This window comes from Myxocyprinus asiaticus, chromosome 18, assembly GCF_019703515.2.
Source record: "Myxocyprinus asiaticus isolate MX2 ecotype Aquarium Trade chromosome 18, UBuf_Myxa_2, whole genome shotgun sequence".
NCBI lineage: Eukaryota > Metazoa > Chordata > Actinopteri > Cypriniformes > Catostomidae > Myxocyprinus > Myxocyprinus asiaticus.
In genome coordinates this window covers 22,799,728-22,819,320 of record NC_059361.1, presented here as the reverse complement: position 1 = coordinate 22,819,320, position 19,593 = coordinate 22,799,728, and the positions used below count along the sequence as shown (strand labels likewise).

The window sequence follows — 19,593 nt, the reverse complement described above, 5'->3', positions numbered from 1 at the left end:
AAGATGGAAGGGATCTAAGGGTGAGGAAAAATGGATTATTTACACATGAAAGCTGTTTGGAGCTTTGCTGTCATTAGTGTATTAAGTATTTAAGTAGAAATAATATTTTAACATATGAGCTTGCTTCGTCTGCCAGTAGTCTGTACTAGAAAGGAGAACCGGTGTGTGTTTGTGCTTGTGAGTGTGTGTTTGAGATCTCTCTCCACCACCCCCCACCCCTCTCCACCCCTTTTTTGACACTGCCAGGTAGCAAGCGGTTTGGACATCATTTGACAGCCTGTGAAATGCTGATTGCTTCACATCACAGACTGTAAAGATGGCATCTGATGAATGTTTGATGCCGTGCAGCTGTAAACACAGTTGGCAGGTGTGACGGAGCGTTCTCTCTCTCTCTCTCTCTCTCTCATTCTCATTTCTGTCTAGCAGAATGGCCAGCGCCACATGATAGCAGGACAGGGTCTGCGCGGGTCCTGGGTCCTGAGGGATTGCTATAAAATGCTGGGCACAGTCTAGGCAATTAACTGGCTTACTTTAGACTGATTATTTGATTCCACTACCTGATTTGTTATTCTGTTGAACTTGTGTAATTTCCTCTGGAAAACGCAATAATATTGATATTCTTTTTTTTTTTTTTTTGAATATTTCAGGTGCAAGTTGAGCTCAATCGACAGAATTGGTTGCATAATGTTGATTACAAAAAACAAAACAACAACAACAAAAAAAAAAACTAACATTTAGACTCGTCCCTCCCTTAATTAAAAGAGAGAGAGAGAGAGAGAGAGAGAGAGAGAGAGAGCAGAAATCGAGGTTACAGTAAGTGAATGAAAGTGAATTGGGCCAATGGAGGGTTGGAGGGTTTTAGGCAGAAACGTGACTTATAATTTTATAAAATCACTTACATTAATTCTTATGTTAAAACTTGTGTATTATTTGAGCAATAAAGTTGTCTAAATGGTTGTTTACTGGGATTACCGGGTTTATGGCATTACATAATCATATCAAAAAAGCTTTAAAATTGGATATAACTTTAACAAATGGTTAGTAAGCAATTTTAATCACACTAAAATGTTAACACACATATTGTTCATGTCTTTTGGCTATACTTTTGAAACAGTGAGTATTTTAACATTGATTGACTAGCCTCATTCACTTTCATTGTAAGTGTCTCACTGTAACCCAGATTTGGTCTTTTCTTAAAGAAAAGGAGGCACAAGTCAAAATCATTTTTTGTGGTAATCGACATTATGCTATAAATGCTGTAAATTCAGTGATATATATTTAATCTTCTTATTAGATTCCTGTAAGACTTCAGAAGACTTGGAATACAGTGCTTGAGTCATATCAGTTACTTGTACTATGTGGTTTTATGGTGTTTTTTTCTTTTTTTTTTTCTTCTTCTTCAAACTTGACAGACCAGAGTCAGTATTCAGTAATGTTATGGCAAATAAACTCTTTGAGGACTAAAAATTAACCTTTTTTGTTCTACTGAATAAAGTTATTGTGGTGACATTAAGGTGAGAAAATAATCACAGAATTTTCATTTTAGGGTGAACTATCCTTTAAAATCTAGCTTTGCCAGCACGGTTTCCTTGGTCAATCTGGTTTACCAGCATTTATTTTTTTAATTTATAAATGTATTTATTTTTTGCTGGTAAGCAGCATGGCTATGCTGGTCTACCAGCACCAAACCACCATAAATCAGCATGGAAATGCATACTTGTCTGAGCTGGTCTTTTCAGTAGGGGTCAGAGTTTCTTTTGCCTTACTTATTTTTCACATCAGTCTGAAAGTTTCCTTGGATAACAACATTGAAATGATTGTGTGTGCATGTGTGTGAGTCCCTCTATGTGCCTCGTGGGCTTTAAGGAACTGTCAGGGAGTTTTTTTGCTATGAATATGACAGGAGGACAAACCCTTTATAGTGATATACGTGCTGTTACTGAAACTCTTGAGGAAGGAATGAATAATTAAAGAGGTGGATTTGAGCGGCCGCTAACAGTGCAGTGATGGTTGGAGATTTGACAGTGTCGGTGTTGTTATTGAGATGTGTATGCTCCGTGTCATCGTAGCACTCCTGGGGCTCAACGCTGTGGCTGCTGTGACCTCGCACACCTTCCCTCTTATCCGTCACACTGACAATACTGGCAGTGACAGCTCCTCCATTCACACCCGGTGTCCATTTACCAATTATTATTTTCATATATGCATATATGTATTCTACAAATGTATACATTTTTTTGACCCCCCCTTTATAAATGTATTGATATTAGAGATCAGTACTGTTGTTTATGGGTGATAATTATTTTCAAATATCTATATACCCAGTGTTGGGTGTTATTTAATTAACATGTAATTAATTACAGTAATATAATTACTTTTTAGTATAAAAAGTCGTGCAGCACATTACATTTCAGATTCTTGTAATCAGATTACAGTTACAGACTTCCAAATAAATAAAATAATTTTAATTACTTGGGTTACACATATTTCCAATATAATACATTATATGTAGAACACGTCAATCAACAAGGAGGATAAATAGACATTATTTTGAATTCGTTTAGTGAAAAAAACAAGCTTTTCTGTGAAAAGTGTTTTAGGAAGTAACTTAAAGGTACTTAGTAATGTGATTACTTCTTTGATGAAGTCAGTAATCTAGTTACAATATTAAAGTAGCAGTTTGTAATGAATTACTTATTTTGAGTAACTTACCCACCATGTAATATACCTATACAAATTATTTGTAGCATTCCCTACATGTTGATATTTTTAAGTACAAATTAGTTTTTTTAATTGTCCGATAGTTGATATGCACCATTTTTATTTTTATTGTTTAATGTCTGCTTTTTTAATATATACAATAATAATAACTAAATGTATCAATAACATCTGAAGGTTAACAGCCTGCTGTACACTAATATTGGATTAAATAATAATAAAAAGTAATTAATTAAAATAATTTATAAAAAAATATATACTTTTTAAAATATAACATTTTAGCATTAAAAAAGTTAATCAAAATAAAATAATTACAATTTATGCAAGTGATACATTAAAATAGTAAGTTTACCTGTGAGCACTGTTGTTTCCTGCTAAATGGTGATGTAATGCCATTGTTGGGTGCTATTTATAGAAACCTACCAGATATCGGCTATTTATCGGTAAACCTGATATTTGAGAATAGAAAACCAATTAAGTGGAAAAGTGTGACTATAAGTTAAAAAATGTTGGTCAATGTGATTAACTGTCTATCTCTAATGCATAAACTGTACATATCGGTCAACCTGATTATCGTTTTTTCTTTAATGAATATACATCCATATATGTATACACTTTCATTCTTATTTGTACACTGCATTTTTACATATGCATTGTTTTTCTTTTGCATAATTTATATATAGTGTAACATCCTTGTTCCATCTTTGCACAATGTGCTGTAAACATGTTTTAGCATAAACATCTTGCATTCCGCTCTCGTTTCTTTACCAATTACTGCCGCTGAACAAACGCGCTCCGTCTTTAACCCTGATGCACATGTCTGTGTGTGTGTGTGTGTGTGTGTGTGAGTGTGTTTGCATGTCTGTGCGGTTGCAATGACCAGCACTAACACGCTCACCCTAGTCACAGAGGACAGCTCTCCTCGGGCGCCTGTGCCGCAGCCTCGTCCGCTGGCCATGACGTATGTGTGAGCCGAGCTGACACTTGGGGTGCAGCCTGCCTCGGGGGAGAAGGCTCGCATGGCAGATCTGTCACCCAGGAGGTCGCTGAATGTTAACGCTCCCAACATGGATTAAACACTGGTGGCCAGTGCGGCGAGGTGGGGTCGGTATGCCGGTCGCTGATAGGCACCACTGGGCTCTCTACACTGCCCTCGACACCGCCGGTGACAGAGACTTTATCTCTCCCTCTCTTGCTTTCTCTCTCTCTTTCCCTCTGGGCGCACAGTCCACTCTAGCAGTACGCTGATAAGGACACAAGCCACAGTCAGCCACTGAGAATCACAAACACAGATCTTACACTCACAGCCTGCAGCTTTACAATCAGAACACGCATTCCAACACGCACACATAGTATTCACCGGCCTCAGTTAATCTGTTTCAATAGGATCACATTGAGAATGATTTGATTTTTAGAAGAAATACAATGCAAAAAGTGTTTTGTCTTGTTTCCCAGTAAAAAAAATGTGGCTATCTTCATTGAAAAGCAATATTTTAATTGTTAATTTTTCTTAACTATTTTTTTTAATAAAGTTTTTTCTTTGTTTTAAGAATAAATGTAACTTAGTGAGGTTTATGCTTCAAACACAGTTTTCTTTCAATTTCAGAATTTTTCTTCATATTTATATTACAAATTTGTAGAAGTACCAGTCCATTATATAAAACAACCTTATAAAAAAAAAAAATAATAAAAATAAATAAAAATAAACATTCATTATGTTTAGGAGAGTTGAGATTACTTGTTTGAATTAATAAGATAAATATATTTTGCAAAAAAATATAAGCTTGACCCTCACACCCTCCGAAATCCTGAAAGATTAATTGGTCTACACTTACTACAGTTTTAATACATGACACTTACAACCTTCCCCAGTGCATCTCATGCACTCTTTATGTCCCTATTTCTCTCTCTGTCTCTCGCTGTTGCCTATTACAGACATGCTTGATTGTAACATCCACTGGGGCCTTTGATTCACTATAAATATTGTCATTTTTTTCTGTATTTTAATGAAGACACCAATGTAGGTTACATGCATCACCCTCCATTTCACCTTGGAAAAAAAAGAAAAATAAAAAAACAGAAAGAGGGAAAAGTGTGGCAATGCCAAGGATCCTCTTTACATATTAAAGTTGCCCTGTTTCATCGGCTCTCTCTAACACACATACACATTAAGCCTGCAGCCAATAGTCAGCCTTGTTAGATTTGCACAGATATGTTCATGTAATCTGGCATCCATCCACAGCCCTCTGTCTGACCCTCATAAGGCAGACTGGCACTGCTGCCGCTGTTTGTGTCTCTGCGAGTGCTGCGGAAGATAAATGCATGAGAGGGACTCAAACTTCCCCTCATGGTCTAGTTAGTGCTCACATGCTCTGAGAGGGTGCGCACACATAATAGATTTCCTCATGTCAAAATGCACAAATCTGAAATGTTAATGCTCTGAGTGACATAACAAAGTTAACCATGTAAAGTGCTTCTTTAAAAAATGTGTTCATCAAAAGAGATCACTTAATATGTTTTTCATTGGCTTCAAATCCAAATTGTTGCAGTGCACAGTGAGATTTGGTTTGGCTTCACAATAGATAAAAACACTGTTGCATTTTGCATGCATGTTTAACTTCCCTCTGTGTCCCATTCTTACAGCAGTCCTTGTTCTTGAATGCTTAATGTTATCTACCTAATTTTCACCATGTCCCCATCCAGCACTGGTTCTCAAGTATTTATGGACTCCTGACTGCTTCACATTCAAACTCCTTTACAGGACATGCTCCCTACTCAGTTTGTCATTTTCTCCATGTTTATTAACACACTGAATGAATTTATAGATCTCTTGTGAAAATGCTTTTAGCTAAACTAATCCCCCTTTATGAACTCTGGGATATTTTAGCCTGTCAGCATTGTGTCCTTTTGTATACCTAAGGTAGCTGATGTACAGTGGGGTCCAAAAGTTTGAGACCATATTGAAAATCTGGGATTCAAAATGTAATGAAGCCTATAACTGGTAATATGTAGAAAGTTTTAGAATTTTGAGCATTTCTAAAACAAAGAAACATTGTGCCCTAAAATTAATAAGTACAGTATATTCAATTAAGTATATTAACTTAGTTATGAATGTAGATGTAAGATTATGAACTATTTCTTGGTTACTAATCAAATCTAAGCAAATTTGTGATACTGACAATGTTAAATTCTTGGTACAAAATTATACATACAGTATGTGTGTTTGTAGTAAAAAAATGAGATAAAGTGTATAAGAAAAATAAAAACATCTTTTGCAGTAGTCTCACTTTAGGACCCCACTGTATACAGTATATTTTATATGTACACTTTTTCTTAAAATAAATGTTCTGACTTTGATTTTCAGATGGATGGAGATTTTTGTACTCCCACAGCAATGCGTGTTTACATTTAGCAGTAGCTGTGGAGTGTTTTTTTCCAGCCCTCCACACCACTTGTGTTTAGTCTGTCAGAAAGTAGTCTGGATTGGTAGCCTCTCTCCACCCCTTTGCCGTTTAATCAATTTGCAGGATTGTATAAACTCTTAGTGAGGGCGTCTTTGTCCTTTTGTTCCTACTGTGGCTCTCCTCCCCCCTCCCAGGAGAGCGTGGGTGGTGTACTGCTGCCAGCCTGGCTTCAGTTCCAGGATTTTATTCACACTTTTAATCGCTGAGTGCTTTATTATTAGGTATAGGAATTCCTCCGACCAGGGGATCGTCTCGAGAAGCCTCAGAAATGCATTTAGTGGAATCATATTAGCTGCACGGTAAAACAAATCCATCAGGTGGTTCTTAACCCTGCTGGTAGAGTCGCCCTGGTGATCCTTACACGTGCCTGAGGAGAGTGTATGTCTATCACCTAGTCCACTCCAACACACCGTTAGTTATTATTATTACAAATAATTTTGCTAACACTTTACAATAGGGCTGGGTATTGATAAAGATTGCCCAAATCAATTCCAATTCACAAGCTCCCGATTAGATTAGATTCATATGGGTATATTTCAGTTATAATGTCCCTTTTGCTTATATATGAAAGCAACTATTTCCCAGCTAATGCTGTTAATTATACAGGGAACCTTCTAACTTGGTAAATTGTGAAAATATTAATTTGACTAATCATATATTTTTATTTTATTTTATTTATTTTTTTGGTAACATTTTGGCTTTAAAAAAAAAATCAATCAATATAATATTATACTTCATAGATAATTTTTTGTTATTTATTTTTATTTTTTATTTTTTTGTATTTACATTGATTTCTTTAACGTGTTTAAACAGGTACTGTCTGTTATTTCTGTAAAAAGTGTCTGTAAATGAGCGCAAGTTAACGAGAGAGGACTCGAATGGCTTTATCTCATCTGTGCAATGCATGATTACAATTAAATGATTTTTTTAAATTTTTTTTTATCAATAACTGACTGTAGAGAACAGAAAGGGTATTAAGAGACATTATTCAATGGCATATGTGTCACGTGGATCTCGTCTTTGGACACGCATTACACAGAACAAATTTTACCCTCAACACAGAGTGAAAGGATCTCGCTGCTGAATACTCCAGCACTATTCTACACAATTACTGATAAGTGAAATCTAAACATTTACCAGTCAGTTGCCAAATATATACATTTTAGTCATATAGCAAGGAATTTTGTTGCAAATTCACTAATGTAAGCCTATAAAAATGATTTGTATTTTGAGCTATTGGGTTCGATTTGGCGTGAAATCGCTGGCTTATGATGTACATCCTTGAGTCATTACATCATGTCCGTGAACATAGGAAAGAAGAGCCGGCTGTCTCATTCCCATGTAAACAGTAGATAGCGCTAATGCACTGTTTTAGTTTGTGAGTAGCCATTAAAACAATTAAGAAACTACAGTTCAGTTCAGTCTCACAGTTCCGGACAGCATCGCAACAATCTGGATGGATGCTTATCTGTTATCCATTTGGTGAAGTTGTTTACCCGCTATAATACTTGGATATGTTGTCTGGTAGGGTTGTTGAAGCTTATATTGCTTGTATGAATCGAACATTATTTGTGTGTTTACCGTTCGTGATGTACCTATGTTGTCGGGGGAAGAGTTACTGTGACATGTTTACTAATATTTATGACTTCTAAAATTGACTGTTAACTGTTACATTGCATTTTTAAGCATATTATTTTCATGTTTAATAAAGTATATTTTATCCCCATCATTACTGAATCCTCGTTTTATGTTTTTAATTTACTGTGTTATTGTGTACATTCACAGACATACTATTTTAGTATTACGGTTCACTTGCATTATAAACTGAGACTGTACAATATAATATAAAAATTATAAACACTTCCACTGAACTCGTATCAGCCATATCACGAGTATCACCTCTTAAATGGATAAGTGTAGTACAATACAAACATTAATAGTAGATAAAACACTTGAAAAATTACATTAAAATATACTAGTAATGATTGTAGTGTCAGAAAAGCGCTATGTGTAAAATTCATCATTCAAAATATGGGAATACGAGTATTGTTTATCTTCATCAAAGCAAGTAATATATTAGTTTTAAATGTTTAATCGTATAACATTATATCAACATGAAAATAGCACGTTATGACTCCAGCTCTGAATATCTCCAGTCATGATTGTACACAGGCAAAGCTCAAATCATGAGATTCATCCGCCAGAAGAGCTGAGCCCAAACACAAATCATTAGTGTTCCCCTTCTGTCACTCACTCGACGTTGTGTCGATGTAGTGACACTAGAGGTTGCCCTTGGGAGCCCCAAACACCTCAGATCTTTGAGAAAAGGCCAATGAGAATTGGCAAGTGGAATTTGCATGCCACTCCCCCAGACATCCGGGTATAAAAGGAGCTGGCTCGCAACCACTCATTCAGATTTTTTTTTCGGAGCCGAGCGGTTGTGTGTCAGCAAGCTGTCTTCCACTACCGGTCCATTCACCTCCCAAGAAGCGTTTGCTGTTGGATATATGGCGCATTCCAGCGGCTTTTCTCTCCTTCTGCACAGATCTGTGCAGATTACGCCCCTGGGCGCTCTGACAGCGCTAAGAGAGTTTATATTCCTGCAAAGAGTATATTTTCTCTATTAGAGCAAACACATTGACGTGAACGTCTTTTTAAAGAAGCATCCTTTTCAAGATGTCTTTCCGTCGGCCTGTGTAGCTCAGTGGTAAAAGACACTGGCAACCACCCCTAGAATTCGCTAGTTTCAATCCCAGGGCGTGCTGAGTGACTCCAGCCAGGCCTCCTAAGCAACCAAATTGGCCCGGTTGCTAGGGAGGGTAGAGTCACATGGGGTAACCTCCTCGTGGTCGCTATAATGTGGTTCGTTCTCGGTGCGGCATGTGGTGAGTAGAGCGCGGATGCTGCGGTGGATGGCGTGAAGCCTCCACATGCACTATGTTTCCGTGGCAACGCGCTCAACAAGCCACGTGATAAGATGCGCAGGTTGATGGTCTCAGATGTGGAGGCAACTGGGATTCACCCTCCGCCACCCGGATTGAGGTGAATCACTACGCGACCACGAGGACTTAAAAAGCGCACTGGGAATTGGGCATTCCAAATTGGGTGAAAAAGGGGAAAAATAAAAAAAAAAAAGATGCCTTTCCGTCTTTGTGTGATTCCTGGATGCGGTCATTATCTCTCCGCTTCTGACGGCCACGGGCGCTGCCTCACGTGTCTTGGTCGTAATCACACTGAGGCAGCGTTCGTGGATGGTTCATGTTCTCATTGCAAGAATATGACCATGGCAATGTTGCGGTCGCGGCTTTCCTTCTTCTGGGGGAAAGCCACTCTAGCCGCTCCCCGCGCTGTGCCTTCTACCTCCAGGTATGAGGCCAGCCCGGCTGGCCCTGGAGGCGATTTGGGGGCTTTAATGGGCGCGGCTCCGCCGGGTGAATCCCCGCCCACCTCCCATTCCCCAGCATGCTCGTTTGCCCCCGGCGATTTCCGAGAGGAGACCAGCTCGCCCCAGGGCCAGCTTAGTGTCCCTTTTGGAGCTCCGGAACGGGATGAGTGCTCGATCGCTGCATCGGAGAGCATACTGGCGATATCAGATGCCAAGGACTCAACTGGGCTGCCACCTTTGTGTCGGCCCGCCCAGTCTGAGGCTGATGGTGAGATGACCGCCATGCTTGCCCGGGCCACCGCGTGTGTCGGGTTGGAGTGGAACCTTCCACCCTCCCCTGAGCCCTCGCGGCTAGATGATTGGTTCCTGGGTTCGGGGTGCCACTCACAGCCACGCCCCCCACCCATTCCCTTTCTTCCCGGAAGTGCATGATGAGCTGTAGAGGTCGTAGAGGGCACCTTTTTCTGCCCGAAACTGACCTCCCAGCTCATCTGCTCTCACTACCCTCGGAGCGGCCCACGGGTATCTCACTATGGCAGAGCGGCCCATGGGTATACGGAGGTCCCTCAGGTGGATAAGGCGGTTGCGGAGCACCTGTGCCCGCAAAGCGCAGCCACCTGGCGGGATTACCCGGCACTCCCTTCCAAGGCCTGTAGGACAACGTCGTCTCTGATGGCCAAAGCCTACAGCGCCGCTGGTCAAGCCGCCTCTGCCCTGCATGCCATGGCCCTCCTGCAAGTACACCAGGCCAAGGCACTAAAGGAACTGCACATGGGTAGTCATGATCCCGATGTGATGCAGGAGCTGCGCTCGGTGACCAACCTCGCCCTCCGGGCGATGAAGGTCATGGCACGAGCACTCAGGCAGGCGATGTCCACCCTCGTGGTCCAAGAACACCACCTGTGACTGAATCTGTTTGAGATGAGGGATGCGGACAAGGTTTGCTTTCTCAACGCCCCATCTCCCAGATTGGCCTATCCGGTGACACCGTCGAGGACTTCGCCCAGCAGTTCTCGGTGGTGAGGAAGCAGATGGAGGCTATACAACACATCTTGCCCCGGCGTGGCTCATCCCGTATCCCGTCTGCTCGCCGAGGGCGTCCCCCTGCGGCAGCGAAAGCTCAGGCGGCTCTGAGCCCAGTTCTCGGTCCCAGCGTAGAGCCCCCCGCAAGAAGGTGATGTCCCCCACCCCCAGGTGGTCCAGCTAATATGGAGTCGGTTCGGCAAAGCACAAGTAGACCTATTTGCCTCCTGAGAAACCTCCCACCACCCTCTCTGGTATTCTCCGACGGGGGCCCCCCTTGACCTAGACGCACTGGTACACAGCTGGCCCTGGTGGCTGCGCAAGTATGCGTTCCCCCCAGTGAGCCTACTTGCACAGGCCCTGTGCAAGGTCAGGGAGGACGAGGATCAGGTCACCCTCATGGCCCCGTATTGGCCCACCCAGACTTGGTTCTCAGACCTCACGCTACTCGCGACAGCCCCTCCCTGGCGAGTTTCCCTGAGGAAGGACCTTCTTTCTCAGGGACGGTGCACCATCTGGCATCCATGCCCAGACCTCTGGAACCTCCACGACTGGCCCTTGGATGGGACGCAGAAGACCTAAGTGGCCTACCACCAGCAGTGATAGACACGATCACTCAGGCCAGAGCTCCCTCCACGAGGCAGCTTTATACCCTGAAGTGGCATCAGTTCGCGAATTGGTGTTCTTCCTGAGCTGAAGACCCTCAGAGATGCACAGTCGGATCAGTGCTTTCCTTCCTGCAGGAAAGGCTGGAGGAATGGCTGTCCCCCTCCACCTTGAAGGTGTATGTGGCCGCCAAAGCGGCACACCATGGTACAGTGGATGGTAAGTCCTTAGGGAAGCACAACCTGATCATCAGGTTCCTGGGAGGCGCCCGGAGGCTGAATCCTCCTAGGTCACGCCTGTTCCCCTCATGGGATCTCTCCGTGGTCCTCCTGGGCCTTTGCGGAGCCCCCTTTGAGCAGCTAGAGTCAGTCGAGTTGAAAGCCCTCTCCTTGAAGACGGCCCTCCTGATTGCGCTCACCTCCATCAAGAGGGTCGGGGACCTTCAAGCATTCTCTGCCAGCGATACCTGCCTGGAGTTTGGTCCGGTTGACTCTCACGTAATCCTGAGACCCCGGCCGGGCTATGTGCCCAAGGTTCCCACAACCCCCTTCAGGGATCATGTGGTGAACCTGCAAGTGCTGCCCCAGGAGGAGGCAGACCCAGCCCTGTCATTGCTGTGTCCAGTGTATACTTTGCGCATCTACTTGGATCGTACGCAGAGCTTTAGACACTCTGAGCAGCTCTTTGTCTGCTTTGGCGGACAGCGGAAAGGGAACGCTGTCTCCAACAGAGGCTTGCCTACTGGATCGTGGATGCCATCGCTATGGCATACCAGGCCCAGGCTGTGCCCGCCCCTTCGGGAATACGAGCACACTCCACAAGGAGTGGGCACTGGCCCATGGCACCTCTCTAGCAGACATCTGCAGGGCAGCGGGCTGGGTGACACCCAATACCTTCGCAAGATTTTACAATCTCTGGGTTGAGCTGGTTTCGTCCCGTGTTCTGTCAGGTACGAACAGGTAAGTTAGGGAATACGGACAGCTGGCCAGGTGTATCGCTTGCGTATAGTACCTTTGCCCTCCAAAGAGGCAAAGATGTGTGCTTCTTTTCCCATGTGAGTTCACGAACCCTTGAACCCTGGATGTCCTTCCTCCCTAGCCCTGTGGCTCGCGAATTCAGCGGAGGAATTCACAGCCGGAACCAGTATGTTTGCTAATATGCCCATACTGAGGTAGGTGCTCCACAGGTGCCGGTTACTCCGGTAACCCCCTGTGATGTATTTTCCGCAGTACGGTCTCCCTGTCGGCAGACCTGCATCTCCCTTCGACAGAGCCCTCACTGTAGAGCTCCTCCCCTTTCAGGCAGGACCTAACACTGCTCCTCTTCCATGTGCGGCTCTGAGCCCACATGACATGCTTGCCATATGTTACCTCCCCTCTGGGCAGGATGTGGTCTCCACGGGGTCTTTTACCCCTGAAAGAATAGGATGGGAAAAGAACACCTTCCCCAGTGCAAATATTGAGTGTTAAAATGGCCCCAGCCGAATAACTGAATACTCTGTGGAGAGAAAACATAGAGAGAAAAGGCCACAGTTGGCAAGGCCTGCTCCCATACTAGATACATCTCTTCCCCCCTAGGGATGTGGGGAACTATATGACGTTTTTTGGGGTATTGGGGGAGGCTACATGCAGACGGTGCACTTGCTACTACACATACACTGCCGTAACCTCCGTTCCCTGATGGAGGGAACGAGACGTTGTGTCCCCCCTGCCACAACGCTGTACTACCTGCTGAAATGGCCGGGACCCTGTCTTGGCTCCTCAGCACAAAACCTGAATGAGTGGTTGCGAGCCAGCTCCTTTTATACCCGTATGTCCGGGGGAGTGGCATGCAAATTCCACTTGCCAATTCTCATTGGCCTTTTCTCAAAGATCTGAAGTGTTTGGGGCTCCCAAGGGCGACCCCTAGTGTCACTACATCAACACAACGTCTCATTCCCTCCATCAGGGAACAGAGGTTACGACAGTAACCGAGACATTCTTCCACAAATTGCTTGCAATTTTAAGTTTCAACCACAGATGTCGCTAGAGAGCACAAAGTTACATTGCAGTGGACTTACAGTTGAAGCCAGAAGTTTACATACAACTTAGCCAAATATGTTAAAATTCAGTTTTTCACAATTCCTGACATTTAATTGTAGGATTGGTGTTAGGATTACTACTTTATTTTAAGAATGTGAAATGTCACAATAATAGTAGAGAGAATGATTTATTTCAGCTTTTATTTATTTCATCACATTCCCAGTGGGTCAGAAGTTTACATACAGTTTGTAAGTATTTGGTAGCATTGCCGTTAAATTGTTTAACTTGAGTCAAATTTTTTGGGTAGCCTTCCACAAGCTTCTCACAATAAGTTGCTGGAATTTTGGCCCATTCCTCCAGACAGAACTGGATCAGGTTTGTAGGCCTCCTTACTCACACATGCTCACACATTGAGGTCAGGGCTTTGTGATGACACTCCAATACCTTGACTTTGTTGTCCTTAAGCCATTTTGCCACAACTCTTTTGCCACAAGAGGTATGCTTGTGATCATTGTCCATTTAGAAGACCCATTTGCGACTGAGATTTAACTTCATGGCTGATGTCTTGATGCTGCTTTAATAAATCCAAATAATTTTCCTTCCTCATGATGCCATCTATTTTGTGAAGTGCACCAGTTCCTCCTGCAGCAAATCACCCCCACAACATGATGCTGCCACCCCCATGCTTCACGGTTGGGATAGTGTTCTTCGGCTTGCAGGCCTCACCCTTTATCCTTCAAACATAACGATGGTCATTATGGCCAAAAAAGTTTCATTTTTATTTCATCAGATCAGAGGAAATTTCTTCAAAAAGTAAGATCTTTGTCCCCATGTGCGCTTGCAAACTGTAGTCTGGATTTTTTATGGCGGTTTTGGAGCATTGGCTTCTTCCTTGCTGAGCAGCCTTTCAGGTTATGTCGATATAGGACTCGTTTTACTGTGGATATAGATACTGGTTTACCTGTTTCCTCCAGCATCTTCACACGGTCCTTTGCTGTTGTTTTGTGATTGATTTGCATTCTGAAGATTGCACATCTCTAGGAGACAGTATGCGTCTCCTTCCTGAGCAGTATGATGGCTGTGTGGTTCCATGGTGTTTATACTTGCGTACTATTGTTTGTACAGATGAACATGGTACCTTCAGGCATTTGGAAATTGCTCCCAAGGATGAACCAGACTTGTGGAGGTCCACAATTTGTTTTCTGAGGTCTTGGCTGATTTCTTTAGATTTTCCCATGATGTCAAGCAAAGAGGCACTGAGTTTGAAGGTAGGCCTTAAAATACATCCACAGGTACATCTCCAATTCAGTACACCTACTATCAGAAGCTAATTGTCTAAAGGTTTGATCATTTTCTAGAATTTTGCAAGCTGCTTAAAGGCACAGTTAACATAGTGGATGTAAACTTCTGACCCACTGGAATTGTGATATAGTCAATTAAAAGTGAAACAATCTGTCTGTAAACAATTGTTGGAAAAATAGATGACCTAAACGACTTGCCTAAACTATAGTTTGCTAATATTAAATCTGTGGAGTGGTTAAAAAAATTGTTTTAATGACTTCAACCTAAGTGTATGTAAACTTATGACTTCAACTGTACATTTAAAGTACATGCATTTAATTACATCTGTAGTTACACTTTTAACCTTACCCTCTAATCCTATACCTAACCCTACCCAAGCCCTTACCCTAAACCTTAACCCTAAACCTACCCATACCTCAACCTCAGTAGCAGAAAATGTGAATCTAGTGAGAATTTTGCAGAACAACATGTAGTTTCACAATAAGCACATTGTATTGTTTGTATTTTAATGTTAGTAGAGAGTAGTTAAAGACAACTAATATAAAGTGGGACCATTATAACAAAACAATTAATGCACTTGATGAACAGTAAAATGTCACTGCTCACCCTTGATGTCTGTAAGGAAAACAAGTTGTACAGCTGGATTTATTTTTCAGTGTGAATTAAATCCAAAGTATGGTAGGTTTTACTTTGTCCTCCGTCTCTTTTAATCACTGCTCAGCACTAATAACATAAACCACTTAGCGAAGAATAAGTTTGTTTAGCAGGAGCAATGCTGAATTTGAGGAGACTGAAAGGAAGAAGACTAACTCTGCTTATTACAAGGCTCTCAGGAATACTTGATTCTGATTGGTCATTTCAGCATTCTACACTCATATTTGTGTATAATGATGAAACTTTTTTATTTAACCGTTGTCCCTGGCAACCGATCGCCTACACTGATAGTTTTATATCTCTTGTATACTCTGCTCTGTCTTCTCACATAATAAAACAATTGTGAGTCAAATCAAAATTCCATATCTATTTATTAACTTATTTGTTAGAAGCCATATAATAAGTGGGATAATATGCAGTAAGCCAGTCATTGTCACAAAATAACCCCCTTCAGGATTAAATTAGACCTCTCCGCTTCGCATTGGGGTCCTGATCACCTTGTCAGGGTTTATTTTGCAATAATGACTGGCTGACTGTACATTATCCTTTACTTATTAACTAGAGGCCATCTGAAGTCCCGGAAACCATCTTTATGTCTGAATGAAGGATTCAGAACTGCTTTCACAGATGTTCTGTTACATTTTATTAGCACTGGGGAAAACGGCATATAAATCACGCTTCCACACACGCGCACACTGGTGGGGACAAAATGAGGACATTTCTGGCAGTTTTTGTTTATGCAGTCATTTAGACACAAGGCATTATATTTCCATGCACTTTTATCTTGTCCACCAAGCCTGTGAGCAGTTGAGTGGAAATGTGTATTAGTGGATGATTATGAATACCTGTGACAGATTCTCTCTCTACTGTATACTCCCAGGCTGCAAATGAATGGTACCCTACTGTTGACTCGCATGGGAAGACAAGAGACCAGACAATTAGACTTTAGTAGTTAATGTAGAGGCTTCTGCAGGCAGGGCAAGCAGGTTCAACATTCCTGCTGGGCTCATGCCAGTTTTCCAGTCTCTCTCATGTTCTTTCTAACTTGCTCAATTTCTACCTCTTCTTCTTTTGGAAAGTATCACTTATGACAGCTCACATGTTGATGAGCCTGTAGAGTTTATCTGAGGGTTTGGATCGAGGGGGGTAGTGGCCCCTTAGCAAGGGCTCACAGAAGTGAAGTGACTACAGTATGATGCCGTTCACTCCCAAATATTCATATAAGTTCTCTCAGTCAGTGTTTGGGAATGACAAACGTATTTACAAACAGGTATGACTCTCAAACTGTCCTGTTCTTATGAATAACCAAAGTCAAGACTTTGAATAACAATGAACCATATTTGCAGTAACTAAAGTAAATATTAAATATCATAGCACCAGAAAGTCTTATCACTAAAAAGGTCCTGGGCTCATTGCAGCTTAAACTGGTCAAGAACCTCCCACTTAGACAGGAAGGTCCTTCTGACTGACCAGTTAAGCATTCAATCACAGTTAGTTTTGTTATTGTGCACCGCTTAGGGGAGGAGTTATGTGAGATATATTATGCCTTAATATAGACCAGTGTAAAAAAATAAAATAAAAAATATGGTGTGGCAATCTCTGTGAGAAATTGCACAGAAAACAAATGGTGGAAAATGTGTAGAAAGTCTATGTACAGTACATTTCAGAGTATTTCAGAGAAGTTTTGCTTGTGGATATCCAGTTTACTTGCTACTATGTGCCTCAAATGAAATTCTGATTATCTTCCCAAATTTTGGCAAATGCAGTCCTCAAATTTTATCCTCAAAATTTTATCCTCAAAAGCACTTGTTTTATCAACTCTGCACTTTATAAGCACAACTCTGTTTCCAGGTAAACTGATAAAAAGGTCTGGTTTCTTTTTACTCTCGGAACTTGCATCAAACCAGTCAATCAGATTAGCACTTATTGGATCGAGAAAGTGTTTTCAGGCTGTGTGAAACAGGAGATGTTAAACAGGTGAGGCAATCATGTCATATTATAAAAGGAGCCTCCAAAAACAGCCTAGACCTTCAAGAGCAAGGATCATTCGAGACTTGTCAATTTGCCAACAGATGCTTCAGCAAATAATCTGCACTTTGAGAACAATGTTCCCCCAAGAAAAATTGGAAGGATTTTGGGCATTTCACCCTCTACAGTGCACAATACAGTTAAAAGATTCAAGGAATATGGTCAAATCTCGGTGCGTAAAGGGCGAGATGAAAACCACTTCTGAATGTGTGTCATCTCTGATCCCACAGACATCACTGTCATAAAAAAATATCATTCATATTTAATGGATATCATGAACATGGGCTTGGGATAACTTTAGTAAACCTTTGTTGATCAACACCATTCACCGCTGCATCCACAGATGCAAGTTAAGATTTAACTATACAAAGCAAATGCCTTACATCAACATTGTCCAGAAGCGCTGCCAACTTCTCTGGGCTCGGTCTCATCTTAAATAGAAAGCAGAACAGTAGAACTGTGTTTTTTGGTCCGATGAGTCCACACTTCAGATAGTTTTTGAAAAACACAGCTGTTGTGTTCTCCGGGCCAAAGAGGAAAAGGACCAGCCAAGCTGTTATTAGCGTCAGGTCAAAAAGCCAGTGTCTGTATAGGCCAGGGCTGTGTCAGTGCCCATGGCATGGGTAACTCACACTTCTGTGAGGGTACCATTAATGCAGACAGATATGTACAAATTTTGGAGCAGCATATACTGCCATCCAGCACTGTCTTTTCCAGGGACGTCCTGGAATTTTCAGCAGGACAACTTCAAACCATATACTGGGCGAATATCAGAGAGTGCGGGTGCTAGATTGGCCTGCCTGCAGTCCTGACCATTTGCAATTGAGAATGTTTGGCGCATTATGAAGCGCACAATACGGCAATGAAGACCCTGTACAATTGTGCAGCTGAAGACCTGCATAATGGATGAATGGGGGAAAATCAAGCCACAGTTCATCTGTGTGCAGAATATAATGGCTATCACATTGTATGAAGTGACACAACTAGTTGTCCAATGCGGTTCCATTCACACAGCACAGGCTAACCGATCTCACGCTTTTAACTTGTACATTTGTCACTTTGGTTACAGAAAGCATTGTCACTCTCGTTCATATTCAAATTGTGTCTGAAGAAAACTGTATGCAGCACTCTGAAACAGGACTAACAGCCTTATTCAACTGGCGCACTATGGCTGCCGTCGCATCATCCAAGCGGATGCTGCACACAGGCGGTGGTTGAGGAGAGTCCCCCTATACTATGTTAAGCGCTTTGAGTGCCTAGAAAAGTGCTATATAAATGTAAGGAATTAATTTATTATTATTCTGCTGCTCTTTAAACAGTTATTTTCATCCTATCTGTGTGCTGGCTTGGCTACAAGTATTCACATTGAATTTTTACAGTTTTCACTTTGAATCTTTACTCTAGCACTGATTGAATAAGGAGTTAAGAGATGCAAACTAAATTTGTAATGAATTATTAAAGACAGACCCAGATGTGTACACTGTTGTTGTTATGCCTAGGGGGGTTGTTTTCCAAGTGCTTTGTGCATTAAGCATGATTCACATATCCCTGGTGTGTGTGTGTGTGTGTGTGCGTGTGTGTGTAGGCAAGTGTGAAAGTGAACCTAGCATGGGAGTGGCGGTAGGTAGACTGCCCCCAGAGCATGATGTCTGGCCACTGGCTGATATGACAGGAACATGCTGGCACTGTACTTAGCTAAAGTAAGGCCTACAGGCCCAGTCTAACTTACTAACTCAAGCTTGTCAAAGACTTAGGTCAAACATATTGTCTCTAACAAGCCTCCAGCTTGCCACGTAAACTTGAGCCTGATGTTCTGATTAGAGGTGCAATGTTACAAGCCCTTTCCTATGAGCTTATATGGACAAATTCAACTAAAAAAGGCCTAGGAATTTATATACAGTTGAAGTCAGATGTTTACATACAACTTAGCCAAATACATTTAAACTCAGCTTTTCACAATTCCTGACATTTAATCGTAGAAAACATTCCATCTTTGGTCACTATTTTAAGAATGTGAAATGTCACAATAATAGTAGAGAGAATGATTTATTTCAGCTTTTATTTATTTCATCACATTCCCAGTGGGTCAGAAGTTTACATACAGTTTGTAAGTATTTGGTAGCATTGCCTTTAAATTGTTTAACTTGAGTCAAACCTTTTGGGTAGCCTTCCACAAGCTTCTCACAATAAGTTGCTGGAATTTTGGCCCATTCCTCCAGACAGAACTGGATCAGGTTTGTAGGCCTCCTTGCTCACACATGCTTTTTTAGTTCTGCCCACAAATCAGATTGAGGTCAGGGCTTTGTGATAGCCACTCCAATACCTTGACTTTGTTGTCCTTAAGCTATTTTGCCACAACTTTGTTTTTGTTTTTTTGCTTGGGGTCATTGTC

At 41.9% G+C, this 19,593-nt stretch overlaps 1 protein-coding gene across 2 annotated transcripts in view; it reads left to right on the top strand.

The window, feature by feature from the left end:
* LOC127455953 (multiple C2 and transmembrane domain-containing protein 2-like) overlaps positions 1 to 19,593 on the top strand; it is a 78,350-nt gene that overhangs the window by 36,045 nt on the left and 22,712 nt on the right. The window contains exon 17 of one of the 2 annotated variants that reach the window (XM_051724163.1): positions 5,422 to 7,903. The exons of the other annotated variant lie outside the window; for it this stretch is intronic. Coding sequence (XP_051580123.1) covers positions 5,422 to 5,523 — 102 coding nt within the window. The 3' untranslated portion in view covers positions 5,524 to 7,903. Of the gene's footprint in view, positions 1 to 5,421; positions 7,904 to 19,593 lie in introns of those variants that run through there. 2 annotated transcript variants of the gene reach the window in all.